This window comes from Papilio polytes, unplaced genomic scaffold (genome assembly GCF_000836215.1).
Source record: "Papilio polytes unplaced genomic scaffold, Ppol_1.0 DF823934.1, whole genome shotgun sequence".
In the NCBI taxonomy this organism is placed as follows: domain Eukaryota; kingdom Metazoa; phylum Arthropoda; class Insecta; order Lepidoptera; family Papilionidae; genus Papilio; species Papilio polytes.
The window spans coordinates 1,614,300-1,631,718 of NW_013525270.1; the positions used below are offsets into that span (position 1 = coordinate 1,614,300).

Below are 17,419 nucleotides of genomic sequence, written 5' to 3' on the forward strand. Positions count from 1 at the left end.
GAACTGGAACTACATGGGGGGCACCTGCATGAGTCGGTGGCGGCGTCAGTCGGCTCTGCCATCTCCAGCCTCATGGCACCGCTGCATCATGAGCCGCAGCACGCACCCTTGCACCACGCTCCTCCACTGCACCATGAACCGCTGGAGAAACTAAAGCGTGAGTCATTTGTTATTCATACGAACGTAGTTGTACGAACATTATTGCTATCTCTGGTTTTTCTAGAGATAATGAGAGGAATAGTAATTTTACAAGCGTGAGGATCGTGGAGATTTACCGTTGGGTTTGAAGTGACACATCTCTTACTGTTCTACCCTTGTGTGAAAGTGGAAGAAATTTTGTTAGATAGTTATGAACTTTATGCCACAAAAATCTAGATGGTAGACCAGCCTTACAAATAAACTGAGTTTAAACATATATTAGTACAAATTTCGAATATACTCAGTTTATTCCTAAGTTCAACTTTATACCGCGTTTATTTGTAAGGCTGTACTAGTTTAACTTCTTCAGATATGACTTTTCTAACAAAATACTGATAAAATCAAATGATAATTTCTTTATCAATTAAAATATAACTTATGTTTGTGTAATTGCGTTTCTATTTCAAGTAATTAATATTCTTTTTATTGTTATAATTTTTACATTAAAACATAAACATCCGGATTAATGCGTTACTAAAATTAAATAAGAAGTTAAAGTATCCTATTACTGATCTGTAAGTGATAAGTTCTGATTAAGACGAATTATATTATTTTACTCAAAATGCTCTTGTTAGCGTGTTCTGTAGATGCAATAAATACAGCGGTGCAAATATTATTTCGTATAATATTTACGATGCACCTCGCATCCTACGTTTATAAGGTAAACTTAGCTAAATGGTTCCTAGAAGTGCACACTATAATAGATAAAGGTATATATTTTTAAGACGTAAATGTATGGATTTTCATTTAATGTTACTAATATTATCAAGTACTTCGGTAATGGAGTTTCTGAATTAAATTTAATATTTCCTTTATTATTGAAATCTGTTGAAGAATCTGTCCTCTTAAAAGAAATAATTCTTAGTCTTAATTCTGAAGTTAATTGAGTTAAAGATAAATGGAGAGCCTTTAAGCCTTTATATTAGACTAGTTTTCGTCCGCGACTCCGCCCATGTGGAATAAAAAAAAATAAAAGTGAGTAGCTTACATATGTGTCCTTCCCGACTATCCTCTATATTTTTAACAAATTTCATCGAAATCCGTTTAGGCTACCAATCTAACAAACATCCATCCATCTAAACTTTCGCATTTATAATATTACTATGATTAAATGTCAACATGATAGTATACAAGATCGAATACGAAAAAATATTTCGTATTGGAAGAACTTGCTACAAGGCATAGTACTCGAAGCGTTTCCAATCTATTTGTTGGTTATCTTCATGAATACCGATGAGGATCTCTTTTATATTGGCAAATAAATCCCGTTTTAAACTCAACTGGGATAGTAAATAAAATAAAAGGGACTTTTCGTGTTTCATTTGATTGTCGTCGCGTCCCGTACGTACGATGTAGTCATTACTTCGGCCGTTTCATTTTTATTAAGATGTGTTGCTTCTGAGAGATGGGATAATATAAACATTTACATTGTCTCTTTTGTTTTGTATTAAAATGAATGTACAGTCGTGGAAATCCGCGGTGTTTTACTTTTGGAAAAATTGACTTGTTCATTGCAACGAGACAAACTCGGGCTCCTACAAATAACTAATCAGATAGCAGTGAGTGCAAACGAAGGGATAATAATAAATAGAATCTAGCCACGTGTCACTAACCTAGTTTTTTCATACAGACACATTTATAAGCTGTATTGTATTAATTGATGTTCCGCGTCTTATTGCAAAATGTTCAAACGATTGTAGGTTTTAAAGTGGAACACCGCTAATTTCCCGGAATGTACTTAGTTATGACCATGTTATTAAATTTGTTGTTTTGTTTTGGATAATTTTGAAGTTTTGCCACTAACTTTGTAATTTATAAAACTATCTTACTACTATTATAAATGCGAAAGTTTAGATGAATGGTTGGATGGATGTTTGTTAGAGTTTGTAGCCTAAACGTCTGAAGCCTAAACGATGAAATTTTGACATAGATGTAGAGGATAGTCCGGAAGAACACATAGGCTACTCACTTTTGTTTTTTTTTAATTCCGCGCGGATGGAGTCGCGGGCGAAAGCTAGTATAAAATAAATGTAGATTTTTTATTGCACAATAAATAAATAGAAAAGCCCAAAATGTAAGTAATAAAATCTTAATTGTATTACCATAAACACAAACTGTAATATGCACGTGCTAAAAATTATGTCGATCGATGTCATAATCAGTGACAATGTACAGTCGAGGAAGTTTATAACCTACCCATTTTGGTATAATTTCCTTTGTAGCTCACAATGCAATTAGGTCTAAAATGAGTGAAAGCAGCATACATATTTGGCACATTGTAGTCCTTATTGTGACATTTTGCTGTACGATTTTCGATCTTAAGTTGGAGGTGAATTTAATTCTTTGACTACGTAGTCGTCACGGGTGATCGGGTATGATGAGCGTGACGGGATGTGGGCTGCGCAATGTCATCATTCTGTATACAAAATTAGAGATCATTCATACAGACCCTCAATGATAAGCTTTTGTACTGCAACTTGTCATAGAGTAAATTTCATGTGTTTTTGCACCTGATTTTTGGCGTAAGAAGCATCTTTTTTATTTTATTTTTTAAGTAAATGTGACACTTGTGACAAAATTAATCCTATTAGAACTGAAATTCGTAAAATATTTTTATGCTAACCTGTGTTATAAGAGTATTTTTATGACATTCTAGTTTTAGAAATTACGCTAACATTTTAAATGCGAAAGTTTAGATGGATGGATGTATCTTTGTAAGAGTTTGTAGCCTAACCGGCTGAACAGATATCAATGAAATTTGGTCTAAATGAGAGTATCGTCTGGCGGAACACATAGGCTACTCACTTTTATTTTTTTAATTCTCCTCGGACAAGCTTGCGGCCGAAAGCTAGTGTTTCATAATTATGTTAGGTTAAACATTTTTCTAAATGTTGCTTAGAATATATGTAGATATGTTTAATAGATTATTTGTTATATATTTGTTAAAATTATAGCATATTTGTTATTATTCATTTAAAATTTAGAATTCCACCTGCATTTTAATAGAGTAATGGAGACAAATTGGCAAGAGCGAGGGGTGCGTGTCTGCGACGCGCGCCGGGTCAACTAATCGGATAGTTTTTACAAACGCATCAATATCGGATTACAGGCCCCCCGGATGTTTAGTTGCGCAATTAGTCACGCTCTCGCTAGGGACCTTACTGCATACTGTACACTACATGGTTTGTTTGTTTATATTTTTTTAAAGAACAATCTTTGAATTTAGTTTTTTTTTTCATCGTTTATGTGGATTACGTGCGTTATTTTTTTTTTCTTCTTGACCGCAGGTAAACCTACGTATTAAGTATGTGGTTTCTTCATGGATCAATTTGATTTTTTTAACATTATTTTTTCTTACATTTTTTACGATGTACAAATAACCTTAAAAAATATAGAAAAACAGTTGAAAGCGACGCAAAACCAACGAAGCACAATCCATCAACGCCACAAAATTCGCTATCATTAAAACTTTATTCCGATGAATCGATATTACGGTCTTCTTCTAACTTACAGTAATTTTCGCTAAATAGAACAGCTATCTTTGTCTCGCACAAAAAACGAACCCCAACAGAAAGCAACGAAGCATTATATTGCGATGATTAGGCTTGCACTTGCCGCTTTCGCTATTGAATTTAAATGGGGGGATTAAAATGCTGCTTTATTTATACATTACAACTCTATTGTGCTCGCTACATTAATCAATTTGCTGTCACTTTAGTTTTTTTATAAATCTCCACTTTGCAAAATTAGCCAGCCAGTTCGTTTTGGACAAATAATTTGCACAGAATAAAAAGTAACAAATGACTGTTGACTTAAAATCCAATAACCTCCACTAATAGACAGGCTATAAGGAATGGCATGTGATTTATGTAATTTTGACAATGAAGGCTGCGGCTTGTCATGATGGCAATAATAGAAATAAATTAAACTATCGATATCATCAATACACCTGTTTTAGTCCAAACGAAGCTAAAGCTACCGGTTCCAAGTAAGCGCCGATCCATTTAGTATAGAGGTCAGCGTTAAAAACGTAATTCATTTTAAGTTAACAATACATAAATGTCACGTTTTGTTTCTTAACGTCCGTTTAACCTTATATGAACTATCCATTCATTTGTTTTATATTAAAATTCTTAATACGAAAAATTACTATGTGATTTCTACTATTCGAATTAACCGACGAGCGTGTGTGAATGCGCACCGTATAATTTTACAAGAGAAAAAAATCCTATTTGCATACGGTAAAATATTCTATAACTTCTGCGTATGACATCAGCTTATCCGTCGAAGATTGTTCTCATATCCCTAGATTTTTATAAAATAGGCGAAAAACACGTTTCGTGGCTTTAATTTTAAATTGAGCAGGTTCTGCGGAATCTTTTGCAAAGCCTCGTTCGTTGATTTTGTCATTGTCGCGCCTTTTTTCACCTTACCAGGCGATAACCCGACGGGAACCATATTATGTTCTGCGAGGAAAAAAATGTGAAACTAATTATGTGGGATCGGCGCAGGCTTATGTCGGAATCCCGATGCTTTTCCTTTCAATAACGCGAGGATCTCCTGTACTAGACCTTTGAAAATCTTTGTTCAATGTTTATCGAACATTTATCTTTTAATTTATAAAAATATTTTTAGAATTCTCTTAGACTTTAATATAAGAAAGCGCACTTAAATATTCTGAGGGTTTACTGAAGTACACTGGGGCGAAATCGTAACTACTTTTCGGTTTTTGATTACATCAATTACAAATATATTAAAAAAAGATTCTATTTCTTAATCATTTACTATGTGTATGTACATAAGTACAGAAATAAATTCAAATTTCTTACGAGATAGTAATAACATTGATAGGCGATAAGATCATATTATATTTTCTATTGTAAAACAAATGAAAACGTAGAAATATACGACAAACCTAATAAATAAAATATTTGTTTTAGATAGACAAAACAGTCAGAAACAAACTTCTATGGATTGTTGTCAAAGAGGTTGGTTGTAATATTTAGGACGTGTAACTATCGCGGCTGGAGGGGAATTTGTCCGGAGCACGAGACCCGAACAAATATTTGTTTCGTTAGTTCGTGTCGAGGCCGAGATTATCAAGTTTATCTCGTCGCGTCTAAATCTGACCGCCGACGCCGCGACGGACAAACAACCCATGCATATGCACTGCATGCTGTACGCTGCACGATGTACACTGCATGCTGCATGCTGTATGCTGCATGTTGCAAGCTGCAAACTGCACGCTGCATGAAAGACCCTGCACGCTGCTAAGTGGATGTACTAGTGTTCCTTTACATAACATTTTAATAGTATATAAGGTTTCAATATTAGGTAATATAAATTTAGGAAAACAATCAATAAACACAAATATTACTTATGCCGGATTTCTGAAGTTCCCATTTATTTTATCATTAAGTAGTGATTCATTAGTTATGTTGACATACATCTAAAAAGAGGAAATCTCGAGTTATGTATTTCGGTAACGCATTTCATGAAGCTATCGAGCCAAAAACACTATCAATTTGTTAAAACTAGCTGGGAAATCGGCTATTAGATAAATAATTTGTATTTGTAGAACTTTACGTACATGTCAGCAATTATAGCTTTTGTTAGGGTTTAGAAAGTCACTATAAATTTTACAGTTTACAGTGGTGATTTTCAAACTGTTTATTTCAATATCAAATTGTTTATTGTAGAAAACAGAGTTTATCAACTTCGAATACCAGAAGTGATAAAAATATCCACTTTGATAAAGAAATAATATAATACTATAAAATGTATACTTGTAGTAAATACGGTAACTAATTCAGATAAATGTATTGATTGTTCAATAATGGCTGTAATTACGTCTACTAAAAGGTAAACATATTACGTTGTAGGTATTGAACGACATAAGTGGTTTATTTATATATCTTTTATTATGATTGGATATGTTAACTATACCAAAAGAGAAATAAAAATTGGATTAATAACATCTAAGAAGGTGTCAATCCAATTGTAATCTTTAAAAACTAAAAATTCGCATGGTTAATACACTGAACATTGTTATATTGCATCTCTTTTAGAGCCCCCGCACATCTTTGACTAAACTATCGCACAACTGTTTAGTCGTGGTTTGATTCCTATGACCTTATATGCGTACGGTACTTTATTTTTAGTTGTGCAACTAAACAGTTGAATTGGCTTCGAAACAATCGACAATCACACAGTAGTTATGCGATAGTTTAGAAAAAGATATGCGCCTGCTTTAACAGAGAAATAAATATTGCATTAACAAGATCTTCGAAGACATCCAAGAACTTGTAAACCCAATTTGGAATATTTGGAAACTTAAAAACCGAAATATTTCAAAACGCAGAAAAATGATCTACAAGTATTGCATCTATTTTATACTGATTTAGAAATAATGGCAAAACAAACACAGTCTACAGTTTCGCACAAGTTGACATTCCCAGCTGTGACAGTTTTAAGTGGTCTTGATTTATTGATACAAAAACCTGGTGCCACACTGTCTGCTGATGTCGGCGGTCCGACCGTACTATAAAGTCTTTTTTTTGAGTTAGAAAAAAAATTGGCAACGTTGATGTGAACATGAGTATCTCTCGCCCGGTGTCGTCGCTTCACTTTGATCAGGATTTTTTACATACACGGCCAAAAACTTGACAAAAACCACTTAGTGGATGTCTAAATTTTGATGTATTTCATTGTTTGATTAGAATTTGATTCAACTAAAATCGTGTTTTTGAAACATTTGCATCAACAAAGTTAAGCAATTTGTTTCTTTCCTACATACGTTTTGAAAGGTTTTTACTCTTTCGATCAGATATGGTAGCAATTTGTTTGAACCCTAGATACCAAATTGATTCAGCGACCGCAAGGTAATATAAAATGTTTTTTCTTAAATTCTTAAACCGGGTTAACCTTTACGTGACATCGATAAAGACCGAAGCGGTAAAATCAGAGAGGATTTTTTATAAAATTCATGTTTCGCGAGGGGCGTGACAGAGTTCTCTGTACGACAGATGTCGCGGCATCCGCCCCACGTTCGAATCCAGGGAAAAAACCGTCAAAGGGAGGCGTGGTAATAAATTTTGTCAAAATAACGCCAGGCACCGAAACACTGGGAAGCGCTATTAGAATAACAGAACGAATTAGTTTAATTTGTTAACGGGCGTTCGGAATGGGTGTCACATGTCTCGAGGTATGCTCGCGACTAAACTTTATAAATTGTTTAGTTTCGCTCTCACTAATTGCCGATGACAAAGTGTAATAGCCCGCGCACATGGCCCACGGTAACGGCGTTTTTACTTGAGTTATTTGTCTCGGAGATTAGTTGTGATTTACCGGAAAATTTGTTAAGGATTTTTATTGATGTTTAACATATTAGATTACTTAACTTTGACATATTATGATTTATTTCATAATGATCACATTTAAGTTGGGATTTGTTTCTTCAGCAGGAAGATGGTTTAAAAAGAACTCCGTTTTTATAATTACTTAGGTAATTCCGTTATAACATTTAATAGGAAATCATTCATTTTGACGATACCCAAGGTAAAAAGAATCATTAGCACAATAAATCTCTGGCGTTCCCCCTTTCGTTATTCCCGCGACAATAACGACTGGACAAGTCAATGAGAAACAAACTGATATATCGGCAAACAAAAAGTCAATACAACAAACAAACAGTATTGGCGGATATGTGATTGATTGTGGCAGATGCCAATCCTTCCGCCGCCGGACCATCTGTCACCGCGCTGTGGTCATTCGGACCACTGTCTAACCCTTTGGTGATCTCGAAGTTGATGCTGTTTATAAACGAGGTGCATTAATCGATTTTACGCATGAATAACATTTAGTAAACAATTCTATATCCGAATGGCAAAGCTGATATGTATTGCAGGATGTTCAATTTATAAGAAGAAGGTCCAAGTTATACACCACACAAGCTTTAGAATAAATTACACTTTTACATCATACATTATTTATAGAAGAATTTCACCTTACAAACCAAAATTCGTATTCGTACATTTATTACTCGTATAATTCAGTGACATTAAACATTGTATCTCGTAGAGCAGAGATCGGAAACAAAGCCGTTGTCTTCAGCACATGGTATTACTGTTTGTTCGTACACATTTTATTTGACACCGTAAAAGGGAAGAGTAACGGTCTTTAAAGAGTGGCATTGTACACATATCGGACGATAAATCTTTTTATTTTATGACAAATTGTTGTCTGCGCTGCGTCGCCCTCCGTACAAAAGATATATAGAACAAATATGACATAATAGCCCCCCGATCGCGGACACTATTGTGCGAGCAACCGTAAATATAAACAACGATTGTACTCTGTAATACAATATTGGTTTTATAGTAACAACTATTAAACAATGCGTAGTTTATTTATGACTTGCGATTGTGGACTGTTGTGAGAAACCAGAAAACATTCATAATATTTACCTACATTATTTAACTTTAACAACATTTTCATTGACATCTAATTAATTGGTTTCCATTTCTAGTATTAGGTAATAAGTAGTTGCAATAAACTTTCATAAGGAACAGGGACTAAAATTTTAAGAAATTTAATATGTCAGTTAACTCAGCTTTAGTTAGATACAATGTCACGTTTAGTCACTAGGATAACAATCGCTGATAATTCTTTACACGTTTGCTTATATTTTGATATGTTTCTGTGAATTTTACACACTGAGTAAAGAATTTGACCGTAGTTTAGTCATTATCATTATTAACTTAATGTATAATTTAGGCATTTTTTTTTAAATTAAAAGGTTTTAAATTGACAAGCGGGCACCTTAATTCGCCAAATTGGCGAAGCGACTGCTGCCCATACACATTCGCAATAGCGGATGCGTTGCCTAAAGAGGATATTTCGTCTTTCTATGCTTCTTCACCACCGTCAAATCTACGTTCCATCCTATTCTTATGAGAAAAAGGTCGGGAAGGAAAAGGTACTAAAGTTGGGCACACACTTATTAGATGTATCGTGGAATTGCTCCCACTTCACGCCTGTCTGTGGTTGTGGTATTACATCGAGCCATTCGTGCGAAGATGTTAAAGCGGACTCTACCACTGTTAAAACTTTTAAACTTGTATTTAATTTGTGATACAGGGTAATTTAAGAAATGCCTTTTCTATTTGTTAAAATGTTTTCGAAGTGTTAATATAAATAATAGAGCGACCGTTACGCGTGGTATACTGTAACATTGAATTTATTATCCAGCACGGGAACATTAATATCAGCGGCGGGTTCGAATCTAATATTCTAAGCACTGACAGGGCGTTTGTATAAAACGTTGACGTGTCACGTGATATATGACACGGTCTGACAACAATGGCGGATGACAGCGCGCGAGGCGTGCGGTGTAGACTCATCGTAATTGTAATGTTATGACTTTACATTATTTCAAAAGTCTACCTATTCTCCACAGATCGCATAACGTAAGAACTGGAGAGAACTACAATTAAACAACAACAACTACTAAATTAGGGTCCCTAATGACCTAGACTACATTTGTATCTCTCAGATGTGTGCAACTGTCCTTAAATCGAACCCCTTGTTGAACTTACGAAATTACATTTTGAATAATACCTATAAGGTAGTAAATTACCATCATAATATTATTTCTACCATACGCCAAATGATATAAGAAAAACAAGGGCGAGAATATTAAGGCAAGCACCATAATGTATTTTCGCCACCCTCGCGTCGAATAGTGGGTGATATTTTGTAATAGCCATAAAATCTGTGTTACCGCTAATATATTTATGACATTACTGCTCCCACTAATATTTATGCAAATTGAAAAATGTACACAGCAGTGTCGTTTACGCGCTCCTAATCCCCTGCGTGAAACGGAACGACATATGTCGAAATTTTGTTTTTTTTTGTATCTGTGCTTTGAAAATGCTCAAACATATTGAACATATAATGTTAGAATTAAAGATAAATATTATTATGTTATATTCGTATGCTAATTTGCGTATACATGCGTGATCAACAAGACGAATTTTAATTAGACTATTATCCACCGGACCAAGTAAATCTACCTAAATTTTTTCTGCTAACATAGAACTTGACTATACAAATGCTTAAAAAATTGTTAACTAACTTCTATACAAAGAGTAGGCACCTCAAACATTATTAAACCTTTTGTTATAACTGACAATTCAAGAGAGAAATAAAAAATGATTCATGCTTATTAAGTTCAAATATTGCCATCATAAAACAAATTAGAAAACAACAGTTTGTTTATGATACCCTATCATAATAAGATGACCGCATGGCGAAATCGCAGCACCCCATCCCACTTGTCATCGCAGTGGATCTGCGGAGCGAATAGGAAAAGTAATTTGTGTCCATATGGGAGCTGTGATTGCCTTCTGAACACTTTCACCCTCGACCGGCGCGAGGGAATGTTCTTTTGGTGGCCAATTTTCCTTCCCTCGTTTCATTTTCTTGTATCACTACTAAAATGTTACAGGGTATATTTTGGAGGTCTCGTTAGCTTTTGTTGTTACCTTTTTTATTACAGTAGTATAGACATTGGCACTGGGATTACTGGTATAAGAATTCAAGAATATCCGGTTAAAAATCAGGTGTTGACAACTTTTTTAATCTTTAGTGTTAGATTGTTAAATAGTGTTTGAAAGAAAGGACTAATTATGCATTGTTTTTTATTATTTAATGCACTAAGCATCTTAATTTTTATATTTGTTGTAACAGACTTCCCTATAAACTAAACGCACTAAAATTCTAATAATTTTATGGGTGTTTTTACAAGTCTCAGGTGGTCGGTAATTTGCTTGTGGTTGAAGGGTTGCATTTGATTTATTTTGGTTGTAACGAGCGCCTTGGGAAGCACTAGCCCGCCCCTCGGTACTTCGTGTACCACAATCGCTAATCTATCTACATAAAATATAATAGCAGTATTTACACTCTAAATGTTGATATTAATTTAATAGTGACAAGATACCTTTAATAATCTATGAAAATACGAAATATGTACTTACAAAACCTACGGCCAATTAGACTAGACTAGACGACTGCTTACACGCCGTCTTTGTATGTTGAAGGTACTTCAAAATTAGGAAGTTTTTACGTATTAAGCAATGTTCTAACAATAATAAAGATTTACTTTCTCACTAAAAGAAATGTTTACAACTAAAGTCACTATTACAACGTTCATCGTCTTTATAAACTAAAAAAAGGAAAAAGTCAGTTTATGAATGTAAGACCGAACGAGCAACAAAACATAAAGTATGAAGAGCTACGACCTTGAAAGGTGGATGTGTAACGTGTATAGAAGCGCGCGGATTGAGCGGCGCGTATGTCACGTCGCTCGCAACAATAACGAAACATGAAAAATTTCCAGACGCCCACATCAGACTGATAAATGGCTTCCGAAAATCCAAAAGGAAGTTACAGCTTACTTGGGATTTGGTCTAGAACCTCTCACGTCCCATAACTGCTGCACTCCGCTTTATTACAATTACCATAAGCCCCAAAGTCCCGCACTCCACGCGGCCCCTCCGCGACTCCATCATTTTGAACCTACTCGCGAGAGCCGTAAGACGGTTATTGCATGGGTGATATAGCAACCGCGTCTGGGGCGAAGTCCCGTTTCTTACGCGAGCGACATTGACACTTATTTCAAAAGCTATAAGATTCAAGTTAAGAAGATGTTGTTTGAGAACTGAAAAGTTATGCGCGGTTCGTGCTTCCCGACCGGTCCACTCTTTACATTTATGTGTACGATATGTCGGCGGCTATTTGGAATACTAATTGAGGACGTCTCGGGACTCTGAAATGATGCTATTTACTTTTTTATACAGAAAGTTACACGATTAGTCTACAAGAGAACAAATTTTCTTTAAATATTGCATGAAGTTTTGCAGTTTACGTTTTTAATGCATTTTAAAATAGAAGATTTATAATAGTCTGTTTTATTACAAAGAGGCGTGAAGCGATGGTTACAGCATGAATAGGAAATCAACAAACCGCGAAATGATGATGAATCGCGCTAGAGAAAAGGGTCGTTAGAGTGAAATGGCAGTAACGTTGTTCTGTAGGTGTGAAAGAGAGGCGTAGGGAAAATTAACGGATGCTCCCGTGAATTTGTGTACGTTTTCAATGAAGGCTCTTTACGGTAGGTAAAATAGGAATAAAATGGATCGCTCCTAATCCGTCGGCCATTTATAACTTACACGCCATTAATTTGAGTGATAATTCTCGAATCGCTCGGCGATTGAACGCAAGCGGGCTACAAAACTACCATAGAGCTTGCGGTGTTAGTGTCATGAATATTTAAAGTTACCGTCATGTTGCTTTAAAATTTTAAAAAAATGCTTTTTAAAACTTTACTTATACTTTAGTTTATTACATTAGTATTGTTTCAGCTATATAGGTTTCAGTAAATTTGTAATATTATTATTTCTCAACTAATCTTCAAGGCTATACGAATATGAAAAACTTTCAAAACGTATTCATACCTATTTATAGCATAGCATGTGACTTTGTTAAAAAGTCAGATAACAAACGTTAAATTAGTAATTATTTTAGTAAAGCAAACTTGCGTCTTAACTGACTTAAAATTTTCAAAACCCAATATTATTCCTCTTTTCATTAGCACACCGAAAAATATCACACTAAGTAGAGAATATAATCTGGTCATTTAAAATTACACATTCGTGTAAAGAACCTACATATTATTAACCTCTATTATATCGTTCAATTACAAATTAAATTCTACGGCGCGCTGCCTTATTTGGCATAAATATTTTACAACTAGCTTTCGCTAGCGACTCCGTTCGCTGGTATTAAAAAAAACAAAAGTGAATAGCCTATGTGTTCTTCCAGACTGTCTTCTACATCTATACCAAATTTCATCGAAATCCGTTCAGCCGTTTAGGCTACAAACTCTAACAAACATCCATCCATCCATCTATCCATCTAAACTTTCGCATTTATAATATTAGTATAGTATGATTATAATTTTATTTACTAATATATGTTACTAATAAATGCGCTGTAACATCAAAATATTAATAACCTGTCTGTTATAAGCGGTGACAATTTTTAATCCACGCCATCACCGCGTTTGGATTAGAGCGGTCCACTCCGGATGCACCTCATCTGAATAGACACTAACATTGTTCAGATAGCGCGTCAGCAAACATTCTGTAGCCGGAAACGAGCTCTTGGACATGCTTCCGTTATCAGGATTATGTTATTAAACAGGCGCGTAGTCCGAGGTGGTCCTGTCTAAGATTAAGGATCACATTTCATTGTGTGGACTTTTAACAGGTCAAGAAGTATTTTGTTATTTTGGGAGGTCTGATTAGTTGTAAAAGAGAAAGAAGTTATCTTTAACATTGTTTTGTTATTGAAACGCATGAATGCGAATTGGTTTTCGTAGAATCTTATATCAACATGCATTTGTTTTGCAACATGCATTTATTATAAATCTATTCTAATATAATGAAGCGAAAACACACACTTCTTCGTGATGTAGGATGTCAGCAATAACAGCAATTTTCTTAATAGTTATTTCTTTAATAAAAAGCCCTACATTTACGACATTCTTTAGCCTATATATTTTCACGTTATTAAACTTAGGAGGTAAATAAATTGGAAAAAACCTTCATGTGGAAAAGGGTTCATAAACTACAAGCTGCCAACATTAAGGAAGCAAGATCATTATGGTAACGGTAATTTTGACATTTGCAATTGAGAATTTTACAAATGTATAAAATAAAATGAAGTTTTCATATAATGTCATGCGGATGTAACCGTAAGGGAATTATAATTTTGATTTTATTCGATTAGCTTAGATTTAAATTAAACAAATTGACGATAGAATTTGTTACAATGTTAGGCTGAAATTCCCTTTAAAAGTCATTATCGTATCTTAAACATATTTTATAGACCGTTCACGTTGGATGTAAGACAAGAGTTTATTTTTATAATACTTACAAATCTTCAGAAGTTACGATTTATTTGCTCTTGGATTACTTTTGTAAGATAACTGTGGGTGGTATGGCTAACAGGAATTTCTTACTATAAAGTAAATCTTACGTCAAGAAAATTATGTTATAAAATAATATTTGTATGAAGAATTCTAGATATTAAATTTTGATTTCAATGAAAACATAATTTCAATTTTTATCCGGGATCATAAATAGAATTTATTTGTTTAAGATTGTTGGTTTATTTTTCACGAGAATGTATACATGTCCTTCATAATTTCATACGTCTCCGAGTATACTAAAAATGTTATAAAAAGGAGACATTCGTATTTTTTTAAAAATTCACGTATGTATTGAAATAACTCAAAAACTATAGGGACAAAATCAAAAATACTCTCACCATTAGAAAGGTAATTTATCTGTGAATACCATAGGCTAATTATTTTTCAATTTCACGTGGACGAAGTTGCGAGAAACTCCTAGTCTTTAATATCTAACTAACAATTTAAAAAATCCAAATGTAATTCGATTACATACATAATGATGACAGCCAGTGCTCATTATTTTTACTAACTGAAATTTGGAATTAATATCCAATCCAAGTTCTTTCGTGTACTGTTAAAGCTTTTTAAAAATGAAAGTCCTAACACGGTGCCAGGGTCTCGGTTGTAAATTGTAAGGACTTATCACTGTTTACACCGACGCGACTATCTGTCGCATATGTAAATACAATATTTTCTGTTTATGTTCTACATACAAAATTTTTTAACCTCGGTTATTTACAGCTTCACGCCTACGCTTACTGCAGACTTCTGTTGACTGCATTCTTTAGATTTCATCCGAAATTTTCGATTACTGTGTCACTTAATACACTAAGTAACTTAATTGTTTGCTTATCTACTTTCTGATTATACATAAGAAATCGAACAAGACTTATTAGAATTGTATACACGTCTAAAACGAAATTCAGAAGTACTCTAAAATTTAAGAAGTAGTTGTTGCTTGCTCGGAATTTGTACCACTTATGCCTCTTGCTTTATTAAAAGAAAATTGTTTTTGGACATATCATCATTCGTGTCATTTGTGAATTGTTTGTAAAGTTATATTTAAACTTACGCATGTTGAAACCATTAATAAGAAAATATATTGTAATCGATTGTTGTTTTTACATCGACGATGTGTGTTGTTATAAAAATAAAACAGTTTAGTGTCGTGTTATAAAAGTTATGAACCGTCACGTAATGACGTTGATACGATTGCTGTGACAGCTGTACAGTCGCGATGTAATGTGTTTAATAATAAATTTTAATAATAAAGGTACACAAACTTTTTTTTATAAAGTTACTGTAGATTATGATAATCGAAAATGTTCTAACTTACGGATTTTTATACACAAAAGTAATATCTGAAATTTTGTCATTGAATACTGAATTTGTGATTTGAACCCTGCATAAAGTGACAGATATTTCTGTCTTAGTAGACGTAACGTTACTTTACTAAACATACCGGATATTGGCAACTTTAAATGTCAGTTTCTTGGTTATCAATCTTTCAATATGTGCATCGATATATTAACTCGTCACAACAAACAATAAAATGAAACTTTACGACAATACCAATCAGTGCGGTGCCGTTAGCACTTTTATGTGCGAGTGTCCGCTGTAAAGTTCAGCTGAGATGGCGCTTTACAGCCCCCCAATAAAACAATGAGCGTGCGCTTATCGCCTGTTATCAAACCAGCAAACATTAAATGTATTTGAACGTGTGTCGTTTGCGTTACGTTTGTACGTCCCGAGCCGACGTTTGCTCTTCTGATGAGATAAAGCCCTGACACATATGGCTGCTTATACAATACTAACGTTTTATTCTATAATTCGCATTGCATATTTCAATGTGTTAATTGGATTACTGAAAGTTAAAAGAATGCTATTGAAATGTTCAACCTATGTTAGACAAGTATTACCGCACATCTTACTAATATTATATATGCGAAAGTTAAGATGAATATATGTTTGTTAGAGTTTATAGATTAACTGCTGAACGGATCTCCATAAAATTTGGTATAGATGTAGAGGATAGACAGGAAGAGCACATAGGTTTCTTTTTTTAATTCCACGCAGACTGAGTCGCGGGCGAAAGTTAGTAGAATATAAAAATCCGGCCCTAGGCGCACTTCAATCGACTTCTTTTTTACATCACTATCTAATGTGCGCAAAGAAATTAGCTATATTTTGCAATATAGCTACGATTTTATGTTTCTGATTAGTCTATATTCATTTTTAACGATAACTTCTTGCTAGTTCTATCTACGTCCTCCGCGATAAGTATGTTTGCTTTATGATGTTGTTAAAACACTACATTTACGTTTTGCGTGCTGAATAACTAATGTTATATTTTTGTATTTTAAACTAAGAATATTTTTCGTGTTATTTAAGTAAACGACATTTTCGAAACATCCATTTTTACATTACCACTTATTATTGATTTCTTAATGTTAGGTACGTAAAATAAAATTATACTGCTAATATTTCGATTAACAAGTACTTTGTAATTTAGGTAAAAAAATAAAATCATCAAACATTGGTAAGCCAAAGGTTACAAAGAAAAATGCTTTGTTAAAACAGGACATAAATTAAAAGTAAATAGAATTTCGCTTCCGCCATTTTTTCTCCCAGTCTTTTTTAATTTGTAATTATCTGTAGAATTGTCAGTGTCAATTGTCGTTGTGCGTGACTTTTTCCAAAACAACGGGATTATTGGCCGTCAGAGATCGCAACATACTATCAACAACCAATAAAACATTTAAAAAGTCATTCAAAGATACGACTATAGAACAATTTAATTCTGAAATCCATTGTGGTATCAGGAATTCCAAAATACGTCTCAATTTATGTTGGCATTGAAATATGTAGATAGAAAACGATTGTATTATTTTCTAACAACGTATTCGTATTCTAACCTCCACGCTAGAGTCGTTTCAATGTAAAAGGGACGTCATGTTATAACAGCATTTTTCAAAAGTTCTTTAAGATTATATGAAATGGACTAATTTACATGCATACTAATTGTTTACTAGTAACATTTCTTGCCTACTAAACTTCTTACAACTTCCGAAGCCTTTTGGAATATCTATCAAAGATACACTCATTAAGCCGTTTTGTAAGTCGGGTTCAATAACAAATTTCAGTAATAAAGTATATTTAATTGGGAATACATGTCGATTAGTA

General features: G+C 33.9%; 1 protein-coding gene across 1 annotated transcript in view; it reads left to right on the forward strand.

Moving 5' to 3' along the window:
• Positions 1–17,419, forward strand: part of LOC106101967 (pituitary homeobox homolog Ptx1) — a gene marked incomplete at its 5' end in the record, with an annotated part of 28,711 nt that continues 11,292 nt past the window's right edge. Inside the window, one exon of the mRNA XM_013281358.1 lies at positions 1–157. Coding sequence (XP_013136812.1) covers positions 1–157 — 157 coding nt within the window. The remainder of the gene's footprint in view (positions 158–17,419) is intronic.